The sequence below is a fragment of the Pyxicephalus adspersus genome, chromosome Z (genome assembly GCF_032062135.1).
Source record: "Pyxicephalus adspersus chromosome Z, UCB_Pads_2.0, whole genome shotgun sequence".
Taxonomy (NCBI): Eukaryota; Metazoa; Chordata; class Amphibia; order Anura; family Pyxicephalidae; genus Pyxicephalus; species Pyxicephalus adspersus.
Genome location: NC_092871.1, coordinates 16,517,765 through 16,535,983, shown reverse-complemented (window position 1 = coordinate 16,535,983; position 18,219 = coordinate 16,517,765). Strand labels below are relative to the sequence as shown.

General features: G+C 38.3%; 2 protein-coding genes across 5 annotated transcripts in view; one reads left to right on the top strand and one right to left on the bottom strand.

The window, feature by feature from the left end:
- LOC140343720 (uncharacterized) overlaps positions 1–8,569 on the bottom strand; it is an 18,759-nt gene extending 10,190 nt beyond the window's left edge. For 2 of the 3 annotated variants that reach the window (XM_072430580.1, XM_072430581.1), the window contains exons 1-4: positions 5,550–8,569; positions 5,394–5,470; positions 4,118–4,214; positions 710–966 (exon numbers count right to left, since the gene is read on the bottom strand). In XM_072430580.1, the coding sequence (XP_072286681.1) occupies positions 710–966; positions 4,118–4,214; positions 5,394–5,470; positions 5,550–5,648 (530 nt within the window). In that variant the 5' untranslated portion in view covers positions 5,649–8,569. Of the gene's footprint in view, positions 1–709; positions 967–2,820; positions 2,936–4,117; positions 4,215–5,393; positions 5,471–5,549 lie in introns of those variants that run through there. The other variant, XM_072430582.1, reaches the window with a different exon arrangement.
- A 2,945-nt stretch (positions 8,570–11,514) lies between these two features.
- RASGRP4 (RAS guanyl releasing protein 4) overlaps positions 11,515–18,219 on the top strand; it is a 24,766-nt gene continuing 18,061 nt past the window's right edge. The window contains exons 1-4 of one of the 2 annotated variants that reach the window (XM_072431074.1): positions 11,515–11,731; positions 15,050–15,255; positions 16,325–16,430; positions 16,536–16,589. In XM_072431074.1, coding sequence (XP_072287175.1) covers positions 11,709–11,731; positions 15,050–15,255; positions 16,325–16,430; positions 16,536–16,589 — 389 coding nt within the window. In that variant the 5' untranslated portion in view covers positions 11,515–11,708. The remainder of the gene's footprint in view (positions 11,732–15,049; positions 15,256–16,324; positions 16,431–16,535; positions 16,590–18,219) is intronic. The other variant, XM_072431075.1, reaches the window with a different exon arrangement.

Sequence of the window (18,219 nt, the reverse complement as noted above, 5' to 3'; positions counted from 1 at the left end):
ATTAAAAAGGAGGAAACCCAACATCTGGTGATGTCCATCAAGACTACAGGCTGTCATTGCCAGCAAAGGGTTTTCAACCAAGTATTAGAAATGAACATTTTATTTTCAGCTTTTTAATTTGTCCAACTACGTTTGAGCCCCTGAAATAAAGTGATTGTGTTATTAAAAAGGCTTTAGTTCCTCACATTTTTATGCAATCTTTTTGTTCAACCCACTGAATTTAAGCTGAAAGTCTGCAGTTCAACTGCATCAGAGTTGTTTCATTTAAAATTAATTGTGGTAATGTGCAGAACCAAAATTAGAAAAAAGTTGTCTGTCCAAACATTTATGGACCTAACTATGTATTGTAAGCAGGATCAGCAAAAAAAAAGTATCCATATATCACATTCAAAGTACAAAATTTTGTATTGTAGATCCTTAAAAAAGAAAAGTTTTAAATGCATGCAAAATTTAAAACACAAACTCTTATAAACCAATGTCTGTAGTGCAAAAGCCCTTCTTGAGGTTTAGTACTAGGTAAAGACTGGGGATTATCACGTTAGTTTGAAAGCTAAACTGCACAGCCATTAAATCAAAATCCATCAATTTAACATATCATAGCATTTTACATACACTCATTATTTGTAATATCAGCAGTCAGTTCTTTCATTCTTCAATTTTCGAGAATGGGATCCACCTTGTGGTCATTTTGTATTACTACAGCTATTACCTGGAGGCTACAGTTTGGAGGAAGGTACAGAAGTATCTCAAGGTCTCCCCATGGACAGGTGGGAGGAGACAGGTCACCAGGGTTGTGGCAGAGTCTCGATGCTCTTCGCACAATGTCTGCTGAATCTGGCACAGAGGGTCTTGTAGCTCTGGTGTAAGAAGTGGTAGTGGAAGCTCCCGAAAAAACTGTTTCAGCAAAGCAGCTACATCGCTGGGATGAGCAGAAGACAGGGAGGTCTCCCCAGACTCTAACTGTGCCTGAAACAAGAAGTTTTTGTTACCTATACATTTTAATATAAGGTCCAACTCACCTGTTAATAATTCACATAAATCCCTGTTCCTGAAGAGATAACCATCTAATGCTGCTACCATAATTATAAAAAAAAGAATATAGTAAGCCAATTTCGGTGGAACTCCAAAAACCCATTACTTTGGGTTGAACCAGCTGCACACAGAAAAAGCAACAAATATGATGAGATTACACAAACCTAACACATTTGTGGTCCTTGGTGAAAACCTAAGATCACTATAGTTACCTTTTATATTTTGAGTCCCTTGGTCCATGTATTGCCGCCAGTCCAGAAGGTATGACCTACCCTCAGCCACCCATTTTGTTGCTCATATCCCACACCAGCAGCCAATACCTAAGTATTAAAGCCATGCCCCACACGTTATCGCCTACTTTCTGTGAACTGTTTACCACTACATGTGCCAATGTCATGTATAATGGTTTTATGAGTTTGACAAATCTTTTTTTTAAAAATGTATAAAAAAAAGTCCAATGCTAACTCCAAATCACCATCATCATGCTACCTATGCCACTTGGGGCAATCAGAACTTCGCAAGAGTGGTGCCCAAGAGAAGCGTTGATTTATCAGCACTAAACTATCCCTGTCTCCCTCCTGCTTTCCCTATATTTCCCCGTCTTCCCATCTCCCCCCACCTCCTCCTCCTCCTTCGTATGTCTGTACTACATTGCTTGGTGCCTACAATTATCATGAGGCTGCCCTTTCTTGCTTGACCCTACATACGCTAGTGAGGGTACCAGGCTTACAGGACAACCCTTTGGTTCTACCAAGACACACGCTTGTACTGTTATTGCCCTTGTGCTTATATTGATCTGAGCTGATGTACAATTATCTGTTTTTGTGATCTCCCTAATTGCTGAAACAAAGAAAACTTTTAATCCAACTATACAACATGCAGTGGCTAGAAGAGTTCAAAGGTTCCACTGATTAATAAACAGGTGCATATAAAATGACTGATTCGTCAACAGTGAGTGTTTGTAACTTTCACTGCTTATAGTCCATTTAAGACTACCCTGATCACTGGGTGACATATTTGGTGTAATGTTACTGCATAATGAACATAGTTGTCACTTTGTTAATGGAGTAGAAAAATAATGACTACTGTAATAACTGTAATGTAAAAAAACAATTATGGGAAGAGTCAGAAATATAAAAACTGCTGTGACAGGCAGCATCATATTTGTCACTTTTTTTTTTAAATAAACCCACCTAAGCTTTAAAAACATTTTTTCCAGCTTCTAGATAAATGCCCTATGGCTACCCGTCTTTGACATCAGCAAATTGCTAAGATTGTGTAGATCAAGCTGCATGCAAACACAAGTTTTTACTAGATTTGGCATCAGATTTCAGTTCATACTACACTTCTTAAGAAAAATTTTTTGTGTGTGAATCTGCAAATGTTTTTACCTGGAACCAGCAACACTTCCTGTCCAAGCTGATAAGACCATTGGCCAATGGAAACAAAGGACAGGCTGACAACACTTCTGCAAATTGAGAGGTATTGCCTTAATAGCCGCACTGACGTCAGGATTGTCATTGGATCTTTCGTGATTGTTTCCAGTGACAAATGAATGACATTGGAGGGACTGCTGTACACACGTCAGATTTTTGTCCACGTTCAGCATGGCTGTTCTCCTTGGACAATTATCATTATGTGTACATAGTTTAGTGTTGGCAGCCTACAGCGGGCATTGCATATTAGTATTAGATACAGAGGGGCAAGATGCCAATAAAATATATATTTTGGGTTTCCATAAAAATTATTATCTTTTAGTTTAAAAAGATGAAAATATAGCAAGCAAACCCTCAGCACCAGCCGCATTTCATGTGTTACGGTCAGCGATGTGTTCACATCACGCTTGTTCCTCCCTGACCGCCATAGGCTGACCATAGTCAGTGTTGCTCAAACGCCATCTTCACTGTGTGTGGTCACCTGATGCCATTTGTTCCTCTCTAGCAGGGAAATCTTGCCACACCAGCAAAGCTTTACACAATCTCATTACATGCAACATACAGGAAAAGCTCTCTGAATGGTTTCTGCTAAACACAGATAAACCGGACTACGGACAGATCCACCCGGCTGGATTATACAAAAGGTTATGTCAAAGTAAGATTGTGTAAAAACTACACAACAACATGACAACATCGTTACCTGCTTCTAGTAAATGAGAGCAAGCTTACTTCAAGTGCATGCAAAGCAAACACTATTTTTTTAAATTTGGGTAGAGAAGGAAAATTCTCAATCCAACCTCATAGTAGATGCATTGTTCTCAGCTGGACAAAGAAATATATTGGTGTAAGTATTGGTGTATCCTGCCAGAATTGATCTGATCATTTCCTGTGTGCTCCGCCTGTGCTGCAGTGTTATCAGTTAGGATTGTTCTCTGCTCTATCTGTGAAATACAAAAAAAAGTGTCCTCTTTTGTTATAGGGTGAACAGGTATTCTGGGGTCCTAACACCTCCTGACCTAGAGTGATAACACATAACATACAGAGATAATTTTGGGCAAATAGGAAATGGGGGCCCCCACTGCACAGCATTCAAGTTTCTGCACCCCCTGCTATTCTGTCAATCGGGGCCACCAAGTCAATACACTGATAACCAATGACATTTTTGTTCTTGAGTTTATATATTCTTTAACCTTCCATCGATTTCAGAGTGTTCAAAATGAGGACAAACTCAATGCAGACAATGGCCCTTCAGCAACAGCATATAGTTTGAATGGTGTCTTTGGATTTTGTGTATTTCCTGCAGTGTTAAAGATTATTCTTCCATGTCATGCAGGGCTCCAGTTTCCTCCGGTGGCCCAAAATGTTACAGTAGTAACCGTCGTCTGTCCATACGGGCTACAGAATGCACATGAGTTACATACAAAGTATGTGATAAGAATATTGGACTGGAGGTCTGTACATCAGCCAGTGCACATTATATAGTAGAATGAATGAGGACTGATTACAATGCTAATCTAAGGGAACCAGGTTAACAGATAATCAATTGTATTAAGTGCATTTAGCAGCTTCTCTTTTAAAATGATGGCCTGAGTTTTCAGTAATGCTACTTCTTTACCATAATAGTAATGCAAAAAAAAAATGACTAATACCTTGAGAGTTTTGATCCTAATAACTGATCCAGACTTCCGGAAGAGGCCTTCAGTGGAGAGATGGCAGCTCAAGAACTGGCAGATATCAATCACAAGCCTGGTGGGGTAGGGGGCAGATTACTAGATGGTATATAATGAATGGCAGCATGTTTTGTATGTATAGACGTATCTATAAAATAATTCATTAAACAACATAAAGATTTCAGAATCCCTAGCAAATCAGCAGTCACGGTATGACCAAAAGTATGGCTACCACTCCACATGACTGAATATTATAGAGTACAGGTGCACAATGCTTGGGTAATAAAGACACATTAAAAGCTTTATTTTTAAAGCAGGGAATTAGACATTACCTTTTGGGAATATTCCAGGTCCAGGTGTTTCAATGGCAGTAATTTATTCCCACCAGGGAATGTTTAAGGGAATGTCAAATTCCCTGTTTTTTGAATGAATACTGGTAGCTAGCCAGGTCTTCAGTAGAGGACCTTCAAACATCAGTGGAGGACCTCATAAATGTTCTTTTGACTGTATTTCAACAGACAGAATCCAATATTGTGTGACTATTTATTCACTGAAGGCTCTTTTGGGGTCAAAGGTCCAACTCTAACCAACAAGCCCCAGGTGTATTGGTCCAGGGTCCAAAAAGTGTTGGCCTTACATTCATCAGCCAAAACAGATAAGTGGATAATGAATATCTTTCAAAGAATTGAATAAATTAGGCAGGAAAATGATGGCGATGTGTTGGAAGCAGGAAAAATGGGTAAAAACATGAGCAATTTTGACAAGGACCAAATAATGATGGCTGGATAACTGGGTCAGAGTATTCCAATATGGCGGATTTAGAAGGGTTTTCTAGATCTGCAGTGGTTAGCACCTACTAAAAATATTGTCCAACAAGAACGTTGCCTTCTCTGATAATTAATGTTTCTACGCACATGGCTGGGTGCGTCATTTACCTAGAAAGTGATGACAGCCATTGTCTGCCATAGTTATGAACCTTAATACAAAGTGCTAAATATTGATCTCAGCTGGTTGATTTTGTTCTCATGGTTAAATTTTCTTGCAACATTTGGGCAGTGGCACCTTACAGAATTAGCTTTGAAAGGTGAAAGAATGCCCCACCAATAACATTTTTTGGATCCAGCCTTTAATGGTTTACTTTAAAACATGTCTGAATAGTAAGAAAAAGTAGGTGTCATCAATATTGTGATATTTAGTTTTTATAGTAATTTGATATTTTGGACTCCAACAATACAGTCAAACAAAAAAAACTCACTGCGGGACGTCCCCGTTTGTGCTGGGTGGAAGAGACTGAAGGGGGACCCCAAACAGTCCTCCACTGGATGATTTTCTCTGAAATGAAAAAAAAGTATCTGATGAATATGGGTTCATGGGTTTTTGGATCGTTTTTCTGTAGAATTTCTTTCCTCACCTGGACATCAGGACTGACTGTCTTCTTTGGCAGCCGCAGTTTGATCCCCAAGGATTTTAAATGCTGGATTATGACAACTGAAGGACCTGTGGCTCTCATGATCAGAACAGCATGGGATCTTTAGAGTTCAATTCCTAGATTACAAACCTAGGGAACATTGTCCTAATTTTACAAATCTCATCATTCAAGCATGCTTAGAATAGTGTGATGTCTAAATATGAACACGCAATATGATCAGCTACATATTACCCCAATAAATATGATAGAATGACACCATCCCTGGAGAGAAAAGCTGCAAAGACTTACAAATATAAAGGTGAAAGTATTAGTTGGAAAGTCGAGAACTGTGCAGTCACTGCAACAGCTTACTAGAGCATTAAATGCATTGCAAGACGTCTTCATCATTGCTCCCAGGCACATAGCAGTTAAATTAAGCACCTGGGAGCAAGGTTCTAGCAAGTTATACCAGTCCTTTGCTACATATCACAAAAAATAATGGTCATCTGCTTCCTAATGAACTTGGTAATGCACACAGAAAGCATTCCCATTCTCAAAAAAAAAGGGGAAAAAAAAGCATTTCCATTTAAGTCTATGGTAGCAGATGGCTGGGATAGTGCAAGGGGCCTTTGAAAAACTACAATATCCTAAAACTGCAAAAAAAATAGGGGGAATTCCCATTAATTTAAAATATAATCAGGGATTTTAGGAGTCCAGTACTAATTTAAAGCGGAGTACTGCTTGGAATAACCCATCCATCTAAACACAGTCTTACAAATAAAAGTTGAAATGAATAATAAAACAGGACAGACTGGTTCCTGCACAAATTTATTAACAGGGTTCACATATGATTTGCAAGGATAATTTGGTGTTAAACATGATCTTGCATTATATTACGATAATTTGGGCTGGTTTGAGGGAGTATAATAGCAGGGAGGTGTTGGAATGCTGTGTATTTTGGCCCCCACTTCTTATCTGTCTATTTTGCCCAAACTGTCCCTAACAGTGATTCACATAAATGTAAAAGACTAATATTCCCCCTAATAAGACATCCATTCATAATAGCACTTGGATTTGCTGTCTCCCATGTATGTGCCCCTGCAATCAAAAACTTGAAGCATGCTATTTAAATATGATTAGGGCTAAAAGTAATCTTTTGAAAATTGCATCTTACAATGAAGAATACTACAAAGTTCTCTATACATTTGAACATCAGTAAGCAGAGAAAATAACGAATTTTCACTCTTCAAACCAAGCAAACACTCACCTATAAACTTCCCCAAAATTACTGCAACTGCAATGCATGCTGGGACAGGTTCCTACACCTTCTCCAAGTGGTGAGGAAAAGCCGGTCCGGATTCATGGCCGGAGACACCGCATAGCAGAACATTGAGGAGTTCATAGTACAAATGTGGGATCCTCTGCTCAGTCTGTAGGGGCATATTTTTAATGTAAGTAATGTAAGTGTGCATGGCAATTTGGATGTTTTTAAAATTTGTTTGGTCTGCAAATTTTTTTGAGCCCAATTTTGGGAAATAAATGTGATTTGCGGTGGCTCTGGAATCTCATTTTAACTATCCTAAATTTGCAAGGAAAACATCCTTGGGCAAAATGTCTAAAATGTGAGTCCCCCGACGTTGTATAACGATCCATCATGGCGGATCAATAAATGACTGAGTGGGGATGATCACTGCTATTTCCTTTGGAGGGGACATGGCAAGGTGCCTCCCGTTGGTCCTCCTCCTCTGCTCTCCAGAGAACTGTACAGCACTCATACGTTCTAGTGTCTCTGGATCCTGATCATTTCTAGATATAAATGTGACACTCGTACATAGGTATAGACAGCTATTGCTATTGAAAGATTTCCATAAGAAAGTCTTTTAGTTCCTGTCGAGTCATCTTATCTTGACTGAGATGATGTAACTAGTCTGCTGCATGCAGGAAAAAAAATCCTCAGTTTCCCCTCAATATATTCAGTTTGTACCCCAATAATCAAGACTGCAACTTTGTAACATTTTGTCACAAGTTGAAACCACCATATATGTGTCAGACTTTGTGAAGAACGGCACTGGTACTAGAATTTACAAGCATCTGATGTGTTGTATTACACAGGTCAACATGTCATTTTCATCAGATATAATTTTATGTGGGCTTTGTAGTATTTTCAAATCTCGTGTTCAGTTTTTCTCTAGCACGTCTGGTTTTGGTGATGCTGCTAATTATATAGTGTGTGAAATTCGCTATAAATAGCCTTAACATATTACAACATTCAACAACAGTTTTCTTTTTTAAGGTTAGAGACCACACTAACTGCGATTGATTTCATTTGCCATTATGCCTAGAAATTGCCTTAATGACTCGGACAGTTTCTGTTACGTGTGTGGTTCATTCACAACGAAAGCAAAACGTCGCCAAATTACCACAGAACTTAAAAAGATATACAAATTGTATTTCGGCTGTCTACTTGGTGACCTGGATAAATCCTGGGCTCCACATGTCATCTGTACCAGTTGTTTCAATGGACTGCGTGATTGGCTAAATCGGCGTAAAGCAGCAATGTCAATTGAAATTCAGATGGTGTGGAGAGAACCACAAGACCATCTAATCAACTGCTATTTTTGCTGCGTCAACAAAAGTAGATTCTTAGGTAAAACTAAGCACAAAATTGTATATCCCAGCCTCGATTCTGCAATTAGGCCTGTTCCCCATCATTGCCAGTTCCGGTACCACCACATGATGGACTTGCTTCTGTAGAAGGTGATGAGTAATGTGCTGGAGTTGCAGCCAGTTACAGCCCCAAATCATCTGATCCTGACTACTTGGCCGATGAAGATTCAGAACCGGAGACCCTTACACAAGTAGAGCTATATTATCTCATTCGTGATCTGAATCTCTCCAAAGACAAAGCAGAACTTCTTGCTTCAAGGCTTAAACAGAAGCACTTGCTTGCAGAGGGTGTAACTGTAACTCACTACAGAAAATGAAATAATAACTTGACAACGTTCTTCACTAGTGATGGCGCACTGTGCTGCTGTCATGATATAAATGATATAAACAGTTTGTCACAAGCGCATGTTCCATCTGAATGGCATATCTTCATTGATTCCTCTAAAAGAAGCTGGAAAGCAGTCTTACTGCATAATGGTAATTCCAAACTTAGTTTACAGATTGCCCATTCCGTTAACCTAAAGGAGTCCTATAACAACATGAAGTTACTACTTGAAGCAATCCAGTATAAAACACACCATCATCTGTGGAACATCTGTGGGGATCTAAAGGTCATTGGCTTTCTGATGGGAATGCAAGGAGGATTCACAAAATATTACTTTTTCTTCAGCCTGTGGGACAGCCGATCTACGGGGGACCATTATGTCAAGCGTGATTGGCTACCAAGAGATACCTATAAGCCTGGAACAAGCAGTGGCAAGTTTCTGCCTCTGGTTGGTCCGCATAAAATATTTCTGCCACCTCTCCATATCATGTTAGGCTTGATGAAGAACCTTGTAAAGGCCTTGCGTAAATCAAACTCCATGGGTTTTCAGTACCTTGTCGAGAAGTTTCCAAACATAAGCACTGCAAAAATGAAGGAAGAGATATTTATAGGGCCACAGACCAAGTATGTTTTGCAGGATGATGTTTTCAAACAGTCTCTCACAGCAGCTGAGCTAGAAGCTTGGGATGCATTCAAGTGGCTGTGTGAAAATGTCCTGGGCAACCATATATCTCCTGCATACAAGGAAGGAGTTTAGAATCTGCTTGATTCATACCAGAAACTGGGTTGTCGCATGTAATTAAAAATACATTTTTTGCACTCACATCTAGAATTCTTCCCGGAAAATCTTGGTATGGTGAGTGATGAACAAAGAGAACGTTTTCACCAGGACATTCAGTTATTGCTAACAAGGTTTCTGGGATGAAAGTTTGCTGTGGTTTCTGATGATTATAAAAACTAATTTGTTGTTGACCTGTGTTATTTAAGGCTAAATCCAAGATTGAAAAAAAAACTTCCAATGTATTGGGGTTATCCCAGCACTGCAAGGGCTCAGGGCTCATTTAAATGGGGAGAGGTTATTTTCTGCATAGCCTGGCATTTTAAGTTAGGGTGCACAGAGAAGCTGCCCCAGTCCCTGTGTGAGTGAACAAGCTAGGTTATCTTGCCAGGTCAAAATGAGCACTGGGCTTTGGAAATATATGAAAATCACAAATGAATGCAGCTCTGTAAACATAAACACATGATTACATAAATTGTTTTCAAATGCAAGTAGTATAAGTTCTTGAATTTGACTTTTGATAGTCCCCGTACAGCAGGGCTGAATTGTGAAAGGATTTAGCAGCATAAACATTTATTTGATGTATTGTACCATGGTATGCTGAGAAATCAGAGTGACAGTGAGCTTTGCTCATTGCTGTGCTACTTCTCTTTGCATTGTCCATTCACAAACTGCGGCACATCCAGGACAACCTAAGCTCAGAGGAAGTGAGTTAAATGAGGACATCTAGTGGCAGAAAAAAGTATTGCGGGGTAAATCTCTGCATGTAATCCATATAAACAATTTCCTTAATGATCTTTTTATTATTATAATTTATTACTGAACATCGTTCTGCCACTGAAGAACATTGGAGAGGTAAGTGGTGACTTTTTTGTTGACCTGGGGACTTTTGGTTTTACTTTTTCAAATGGGTAAAGGATAGATAATAAATTAATTGATAGAAAATAAAAAGATAGATAAGCTATTGATAATTGGATGGATAGATAGAAAGATACATAAAGAAAGATGCACACATAGATGGAACATTTTAATAATTTTACTACAACTTTTAGCAACATGTTGTTAACTTTGATACTAATTTCAAGTCAAACGTGATCCAAGCTAGCCCAAGGCACCATATCTCACCCCCATTAGATGACTATGATGTGGGTAAGTCCCTTTCTTCACAATTTAATATAATTTCTGTATATTTATCTAAAGGCTTTGGATAGCAGCCAACCAGCATGTTCAGAATAGCGGTAACAGTCTAAGTATTTCTTTGCATGAAGAAATAAAAATCTCAGAGCCTTTAAGGTCTAATCAGATCTGTTTGTTTCCTAATGTAGATAGATAGGTGATAATGGTTTGTATTCATCTGTCATTTGCAACTCCTATTTATTGTGCAAATGTACATCACTGCATAATATGTTGACTGTTTAAATTAAACTTAAAATAAAGTTTAATAATGTTAGAAGATAGATAGATAGATAGATACATGTCAATAGAGTAACAAGTAGATAGATGACAAACAAATAGACGGAGGGGCCCATAAAAATGTATACATACTTCAACATGAAACATATCTGCATAAAAATAATATCTTACTAAATAAAAATAAAGGTAAAGGAACCTTGTGGATGGATAGATAGATAATAAGGAGATCAATATACATACAGATAGATAATAAAGTGATTGATAGAAAGAAAGAAAAAATATAGGATATATAGAAGATAGATCTATAGGCATTAAAGGGATTAGGATAGATAGATAGATAGATAGATAGATAGATAGATAGATAGATAGATAGATAGATAAAAGATCTTGTGATTTATAGAGAAATTATATTAGATAAATACAGTAGATATATACTTGCAATAATTATTAAAGATAATAGAACATATAATAAAATGATAGATATAAAGATAATAAAGAGATCAATATACAAACAATAGATAGATAATAAAAAGATTTATAGATAATAAAGTGACAGATATATAGATCATTTCCATTAAATAAATAGGCTTTCAGTAAACATTTTTTCTCCATTCTGCAGGTTCTGGTTGAGAATTCCATCAGTGCCGTGGTGTTTTTCACCCCCCAGAGATATTCCGCAATATGGTGCAATAACATCTGTACGGGAGAGGGGTTAACATCTCAGACATGCAGCAACTAGTTGCCTGTTTCGTAAGTTATGGTTAGCCTTGGTATGAGATGTGTGTATTCTGTATGTGCTGTTAGTGACACACTTTGCAGACGGTTCCTCTTTATATGACTGAGACACTCCCCTGTCAGTCACAGTGCCCCAGCTCTCCTCTGCTTTATGATACGGGGGGCTGAAGAAGGCGACATCTATAAAGAAGACTTCTGCAGACCCCAGTAGCCTCTGCTTCTATCCCCCCAACCTTTCAGCAACATGAATCGCAAGGACAGCAAGAGGTGAGTGTGCCTGCTCCATGTTGGGTGACACCCAAGGGATTCTGGGTTCTTAGCTTTGGCTAGCAGTTCTGGCATACTTTGCATTTGTCTTTTGACGTCTGTGATTTGTCTGCGGGGCATATTTTGAGTGTTTGGTTTGGAACTTTGATGGCATGTTACAAGGCGACTGTATCAACCGCTCCAACAGATGAAAGAGATCAGTTCCTTATTTTGCCTGGTTTCTGCTTTTTTCTGTTATGGAGTGGTGCAGTATACAGGTTTAGGTTACTAATTTTGAAACAGAAAGACAGACCCCGGTGTGGTCTGTGTGGGCACAGGGAAACACTTTTTTATACATCAGGTGCGATAACCCTCACCGGGTCTCATTGTGTCAGATATAAAACTGTAACTGTATGTAGATTATATTTTTGGGTGACGTACTTAGATTTAAATGGAGTAAGACTCATGGCAAATTCATCTTCCCTGCTTGTCCTAATGACTATTGAGGTGTCACCAAAATGAGAAGAGAGGTCTTCTATTGGAGGCATTGGTGGGTTTAATCCTCTCCCTACTAATAAAAGTTTTGGCCCTGGATACATGAGCTTCACTCCTATGGGTGTCAGAAAGTTCAACTCTCTTTTCCCTATAGCTACAATCATTATGCAAATCAAGCAAAGAAGTATAACTATTCAGGTAGTGGTTTATATTTAGGCAATATCATAAAATTACATTGTTGGCATTTGCTTGCTTTGCATTTGTTGGCTTGCTTTTATTGGCTACTAAGGCATTTTTTAGAAGGCAGGGGTTGCACTGATTAAACAAAATGCACATTTATAAAGCAAAGCAGTGTACTTAATAAATGTGCATTGCGCTCTAATGGTTCCGAGATGCAAAAAACGGCAGCAAAGGAGTAAAGCAGAAAAACAAATGCAAGGAAGGGGAGCCTGGTCATATGACCTATGGAACGCACATGACTATTAACACAAAGAGAACTTGGTAGAACTTTGCTGGTTCCACAATTTTGAACTGGCTACAAAATTCAGGCCTTGGTGTGCAAAAAGGGAAGCTTATTGCAATATCCAGTCTCCATTATAAATCAGCCCTGGTATAGTGTTTTTGACTTTTTAAATCTTCTACTTTTAGAGATTTAATTCACAAATGTAAAAACTTCTGAATTATTGCTGCTTATGACTCACCATTGGTAGCAGGGATTTAAAGGGAACATGTAATGGGAGAAATGCAGGTAACTGCCATATGACTTTTTTCCTGAAAATTCTACCAGCCAAAATGCTTCCTGAGTCACTGACTTTGAAATGTGTGCAGATCAGGAAAGTTGGGAGTAACGTCAGAAGTTTCAATCAGCACACTTACAGGTCAGTGACTCCAAATATTAAAGGAAGATGGTCAGCATGATATGATATTTTAGAGTGGAATCCTGTGCTACTGTGACAGGTTTCATTGATAAATATTTATTATATCATAAATAACCATATAATATTACAGTTGAGACTGAAAATGAGTTTGTGCTGCAGTTGCCTTTCAAGAGGCACCACAGGTATCTTCTACCCACTACAGCCCCATGGAGAAAAAATTACCGATTACTGATTACCGCTGTCAAATCTGCAGACGTTAGTTCATTAAGAGCCATCACTACAGCAAGGTGCTAGGTCAAATTATGGCAACAGAATTAAATATTTGTAAAAAATGGACCAGTTCTTGTGTGAACAAGGATACCCTTGGATTCAGCATTCAAGCATTATAAACCTGTCTGACAGCTTTCCCTTATAAAATATAAAAAAAACACCTCTCTATATCATGGGGAATAGAGAGGCAAGTGTTCTGTATTTCTAACACACTTCCTGCCCTTGGGTGACAATGCTGCTCCATAGATAATGTACAATGAATAATGTACAGTAAGTGAAGGATATCACCACAGGACAGGAACTGTGTTACTGGCAGGATGATAGAAAAGGAAAAACAATGCAGACAACACATTTTAGAACGGCAAGACATTTTTGTTTGTGGGTTTAGTTATACTTTTACCACTCTATAGGGTTGAACAGGTGCATGGAGTAAGTTTACATACCTCAACTACGCATTACCACTACCTCCCTGCATCTGACCCTTTTTCCAGTATTGGCCTATCCTAGTTGATTTCTAAACTGGTTTTACTGCTATTTGGAGCTCCATTGGAAGGATTTGTCCTCACTATTACAACAGTTTTACCAGACAGAAAATCTGAGAAAATTTAGAGCAGGGATACGGTCAACAAAAGAATGTTCATAGGGGTGTCATTTTACCTGTTATTTCTGTATGGGGTCCATTTATAAAACAAGGAATCTGACATTCCCGCAAACATTCTCTGGTGCATATGAATTACTAACATTAAAACATATGGAACTGAAAGATTCCCACTAGGGAATGTTTAAGGGCATATCTGATATCCTAGTTAATAGATAGAACCCTAAGTGTTGCTTTTAAAGATTATCTGCCCTGTCTAGTAAAATTTATGTCACTAGGGAAGTATGGGGGAAATCTGTCCCGGGTAGTAGGAAACATCCAACAGATATTCTAATCACTTCCTACTCTTTATAAAAAATGATTAAGATGGAGATATATTTCAAGATAAGGAGACCTAAATTAAGTGGTACTGGGTAAATGTAAGCTTCTGTGAAAGGGGTGCATTCCGCTATGCCGTTTGTGGTTACCAACACTTTGTAGTACCGATATGTTTATAATGGCACCTAAAGCATTAGCACAAAACATGCAGAGAAAATGATAATCTGATGGTTAGGGAGATGACACAGAAAATCTAAGAGATGCAAACAGAGGAAGACACTGGTGAATGTATATAGTATCAAGTTGTGTTTAATTTACATTTCTTTATTTTTATGAAGTTTTTCAGAAAAGTTTGTTTTTTGGGATGGGCGAGACAAATATCATGATCTACATTACCCTTACCTTTGTGTCCTCATTCTAAAGACTGCTGCCCAGTCAAGGTATTTAGGAAATCTCCCTGTAAATCTCCATTCTGTCTAATCACAGTTTGCAAAATGAAGGCTTACATTTCAAAATTTTGAATATACAGAACATTTTGTATCCTGTTTGGATAGAGTTATAGTTATGACATGGCTAGGTTGGGGCCCCAAACTGTCATAAAATCTCACCTTCAGCAGTTTAGACACAGATAAGATCCTGTTTTTGCTTGAATTTGGCCTCTAAATGCTTTCAGGGAAGTCTGGGAGATAGCAAAACCACAGATATACCCCAGGTAATATGCTATTGCCAGATGAACGTATACAATAATAATAACATGGCATTTAATATGTGTGTTTATAGAAAATCACGCCAGGAAAGCCAAGTGATAAGCAGCAATGGAGTCAACCTCCTTGTTAAAAGTCGCCACTGTCAGAGCAGGAGGAGAAGACGTATGACATGTCCAAGCCCAGCTGAGATTAACAAGGCTTTCATGACTGTCACGTTGGAACAACTAGGGAAAGGCTGCAGCCTGGATGAACTTATGGAGAAATGCATTCAGTCATTTGGTAAGTAGATACCATGGATCTAATCTAGACCGTTTTATAAAAAGGAAGAAGAAAGCCGAATGCAAGAAGAAGAGTTGCCTCCTGAGCCACTTTTGAAGTTGGCACTTGGACTCTTTAAAGATATATAGAAACAGTTGGGGTGGGTTGTAGGTGAGTTGAGAAGTGAGTTTGTATGTTCATTCTCACTACACATATAAAATGTGGCCTAAGATTTAAGGATGACAATCTTCTTACAGTCCCACAGATCTGTTCCTATACAACCATTTTTTGGTAGAAAGCTATTTGGAGAACAAGATATAAAGAAAATGCATCTTCTAAGTTATTCTGGGACTGACTGCAAGAACTTCTACCTTTGTATGTCCAGAAAATTTCTGTTTAGGGTCACCAAAATACTTTATGCCTACTTTATTAAGATGATTTAGTAGTTTTCTGTTTAATATTTTTTGTATCGAGATATAGGTTGCACCAGTGAACCAACAATGGTTTCATTGGGTACATCATAGATAAAACTGTAAGCCTGCAGCAAATATGGATAGTTTTGTATTGTATAAGCTGGATGGTGTTTTGGTATAGTAAGTTAATTTCAAATTTTAGGTGCAAATTGTAAACTTTGCATAAACTGTGAGTCTCTGGAATTAAAGTTTGCAGAACTGTGGACTGAATGGCCCAGTGAACTCATGTCATGTCACTAACTGTCCCTCATATTGGCTCAGAATCTAATATCCCTACCATAGCCATATATAATTTTCACAGTTTAAAAACAATTTTGAGTGGAAGCCAATTAACCTAACTACTTGATTTTGGGATGTGGGAGGAAACCAGAGTGCTCAGAGGAAGCCGATGCAAACAAGAAGAGAACATTCCAACCCCTTACAGGTAGTGTCCAACCTGGGACCCAACTATGCAAATGCAAGATTCCTAGCCACTGAGCCAATGTGTTACCTATATATCTGACAATTTGATATTCACTAATAAGCCCTTTGGGTTATCCGTCCTTATCATGAATGTTAGATGTTCAATGCATTTACCAGATCTTACTTGTTTTGCATTGCCTCTGGTGACTGAAAAGATGCAGATGGAAGGCTCTGGAAAAATGAAGACACCGTTAACATGATCCTTGTCATGCACAGTTGGGTGGTGCCATCAGCCGAGTTTGCCCAGAAACTTCTTCAACTATATCCTTATCAACACTGACATAAAGCCCTCATATGGGACATATACATAGATTATTTTCTTTTTATCTATTTATACGGTTATTGGGTTCCTTGACTACTACTTACCTACAGGGAAGAAGATCAGACCCAAAGGAAGAACCAGATATGCCATTTTCTAAGGTAAGCCTACATCTTTTAGTGTTTTCTTGGCTACATTTTTGTCCTGTGCATCACAACAAAAAAGGTTTAATGGATTTTCATTCACACGGGACAGATCTTCTGTTACGCTCTGTTACAGGGTGCTTTGACTAATTGATTATAACAACCCTTTGATAATATTATTTATGAATTTAAAATTAGGGTATGCATTACCCACTGGTTTGTCTTGCTGGATGGGGATCGTTCTAAGTACCATCTTGTTCGTAACAATTGGGTATATATTGTTCTCCTGAAGTTGTAGCTTATTCAACCATGCAACACATGGAGCCTTAGCTGTTTGGTTGCTCTCTTGCGGTCTTCTCTTTGCCGCCTAACCTCACTATGTTGATGTACTATATGAACAATGATGACATCTATGATACACATGGATTAAGTATTTTACATGGGGGATATGCAGACACTTTATACCATGAAATATGCTGCAAAAAAGTGTTGGTACTTAATATATAGTTGTACTAAATAAAGAGTACATATTTTAATAAATCATTGTTTTATCTAGATGCCAATAAATCTTTATAGTATCAAGAGTGGTAAAGTATACATATATGATCTGTCTTGTCTGCAGAAGGTATTCCACTGCGAAAGAGTATTAGCCAATGGCTGACACTAATTTTAGAGGGAGGGAATACACTGGTTTTACCTTCCTGCTTTGTTCTTGCTGCGTGCACAATGAAGAAGCAGCAACAAACTGATGAGTCATCAACCCTATTCACTCTGGACTGTTCATATGTCAGCATGTTTCTTGTTAGAACACACCCTGGAAAGAAATATTGCTTCATCATTGCAGTTCCAACATGCATAAGTTTTGGAGAACTGACCATTATTAAATATGTGAAGGTAGCCTTTGGTAAAATGTAAGAAGTGCAGAGGGAGCAGAGACTTTTAGCCCAGCACTTGATTGTTTCATCCATGTATTGCCCGTCCTTTTGTTGATAATCTGTTGTTTCTAAAACCTCTGATTGTGATGCAGGACAGGATTGTGACTGCAGATCCATTACTGTCTGTGCCATACAAATTGTTGTAAAAAAAATGTCAGCATAAAGATTTCTCTCCCAGACTTAAACCTACATTGAGGATTTGAATGTGATTGGTGATCAAATGAAGTAATTGGAGAGATAAAGATAAACCTTGTGTTGTTTTTCTGGTTTGAGGTTTCTGATTTCAGACCAAGTATTCTTTCTTACTTTAATACTGTTTTAGTGTTTTTTGAACAGCATCAATAGCTTTCTCATTGGACCTGGTTTAATAATGTTTTGAATCTTAGACCAGATCCATTCCAGGTTTGCTGGATCACCCAGCTTCCCTGATGAAAGTGTATCCTCTCCAGGCTTGAAGGGCTTTATTAAATCAGGCCTATAGTCTTGATTTTTCTGGGAATTCTATTTGCTATACAGGTAGTCCCCAGGTTACATACGGGATTGGGACTGTAGGTTTGTACATAACCACCTGACCGATAAGCCCGACCTTGGTACGGGCTAAAAAAAGTTACTATTTTCGATAAGCCCGAACTTTTCTCACTGTATGAAAATACAGTGAGAAAAGTTCGGGTTTATCGATCACTTACCTGGTCCCGCTGCGATCGTCCATCCGT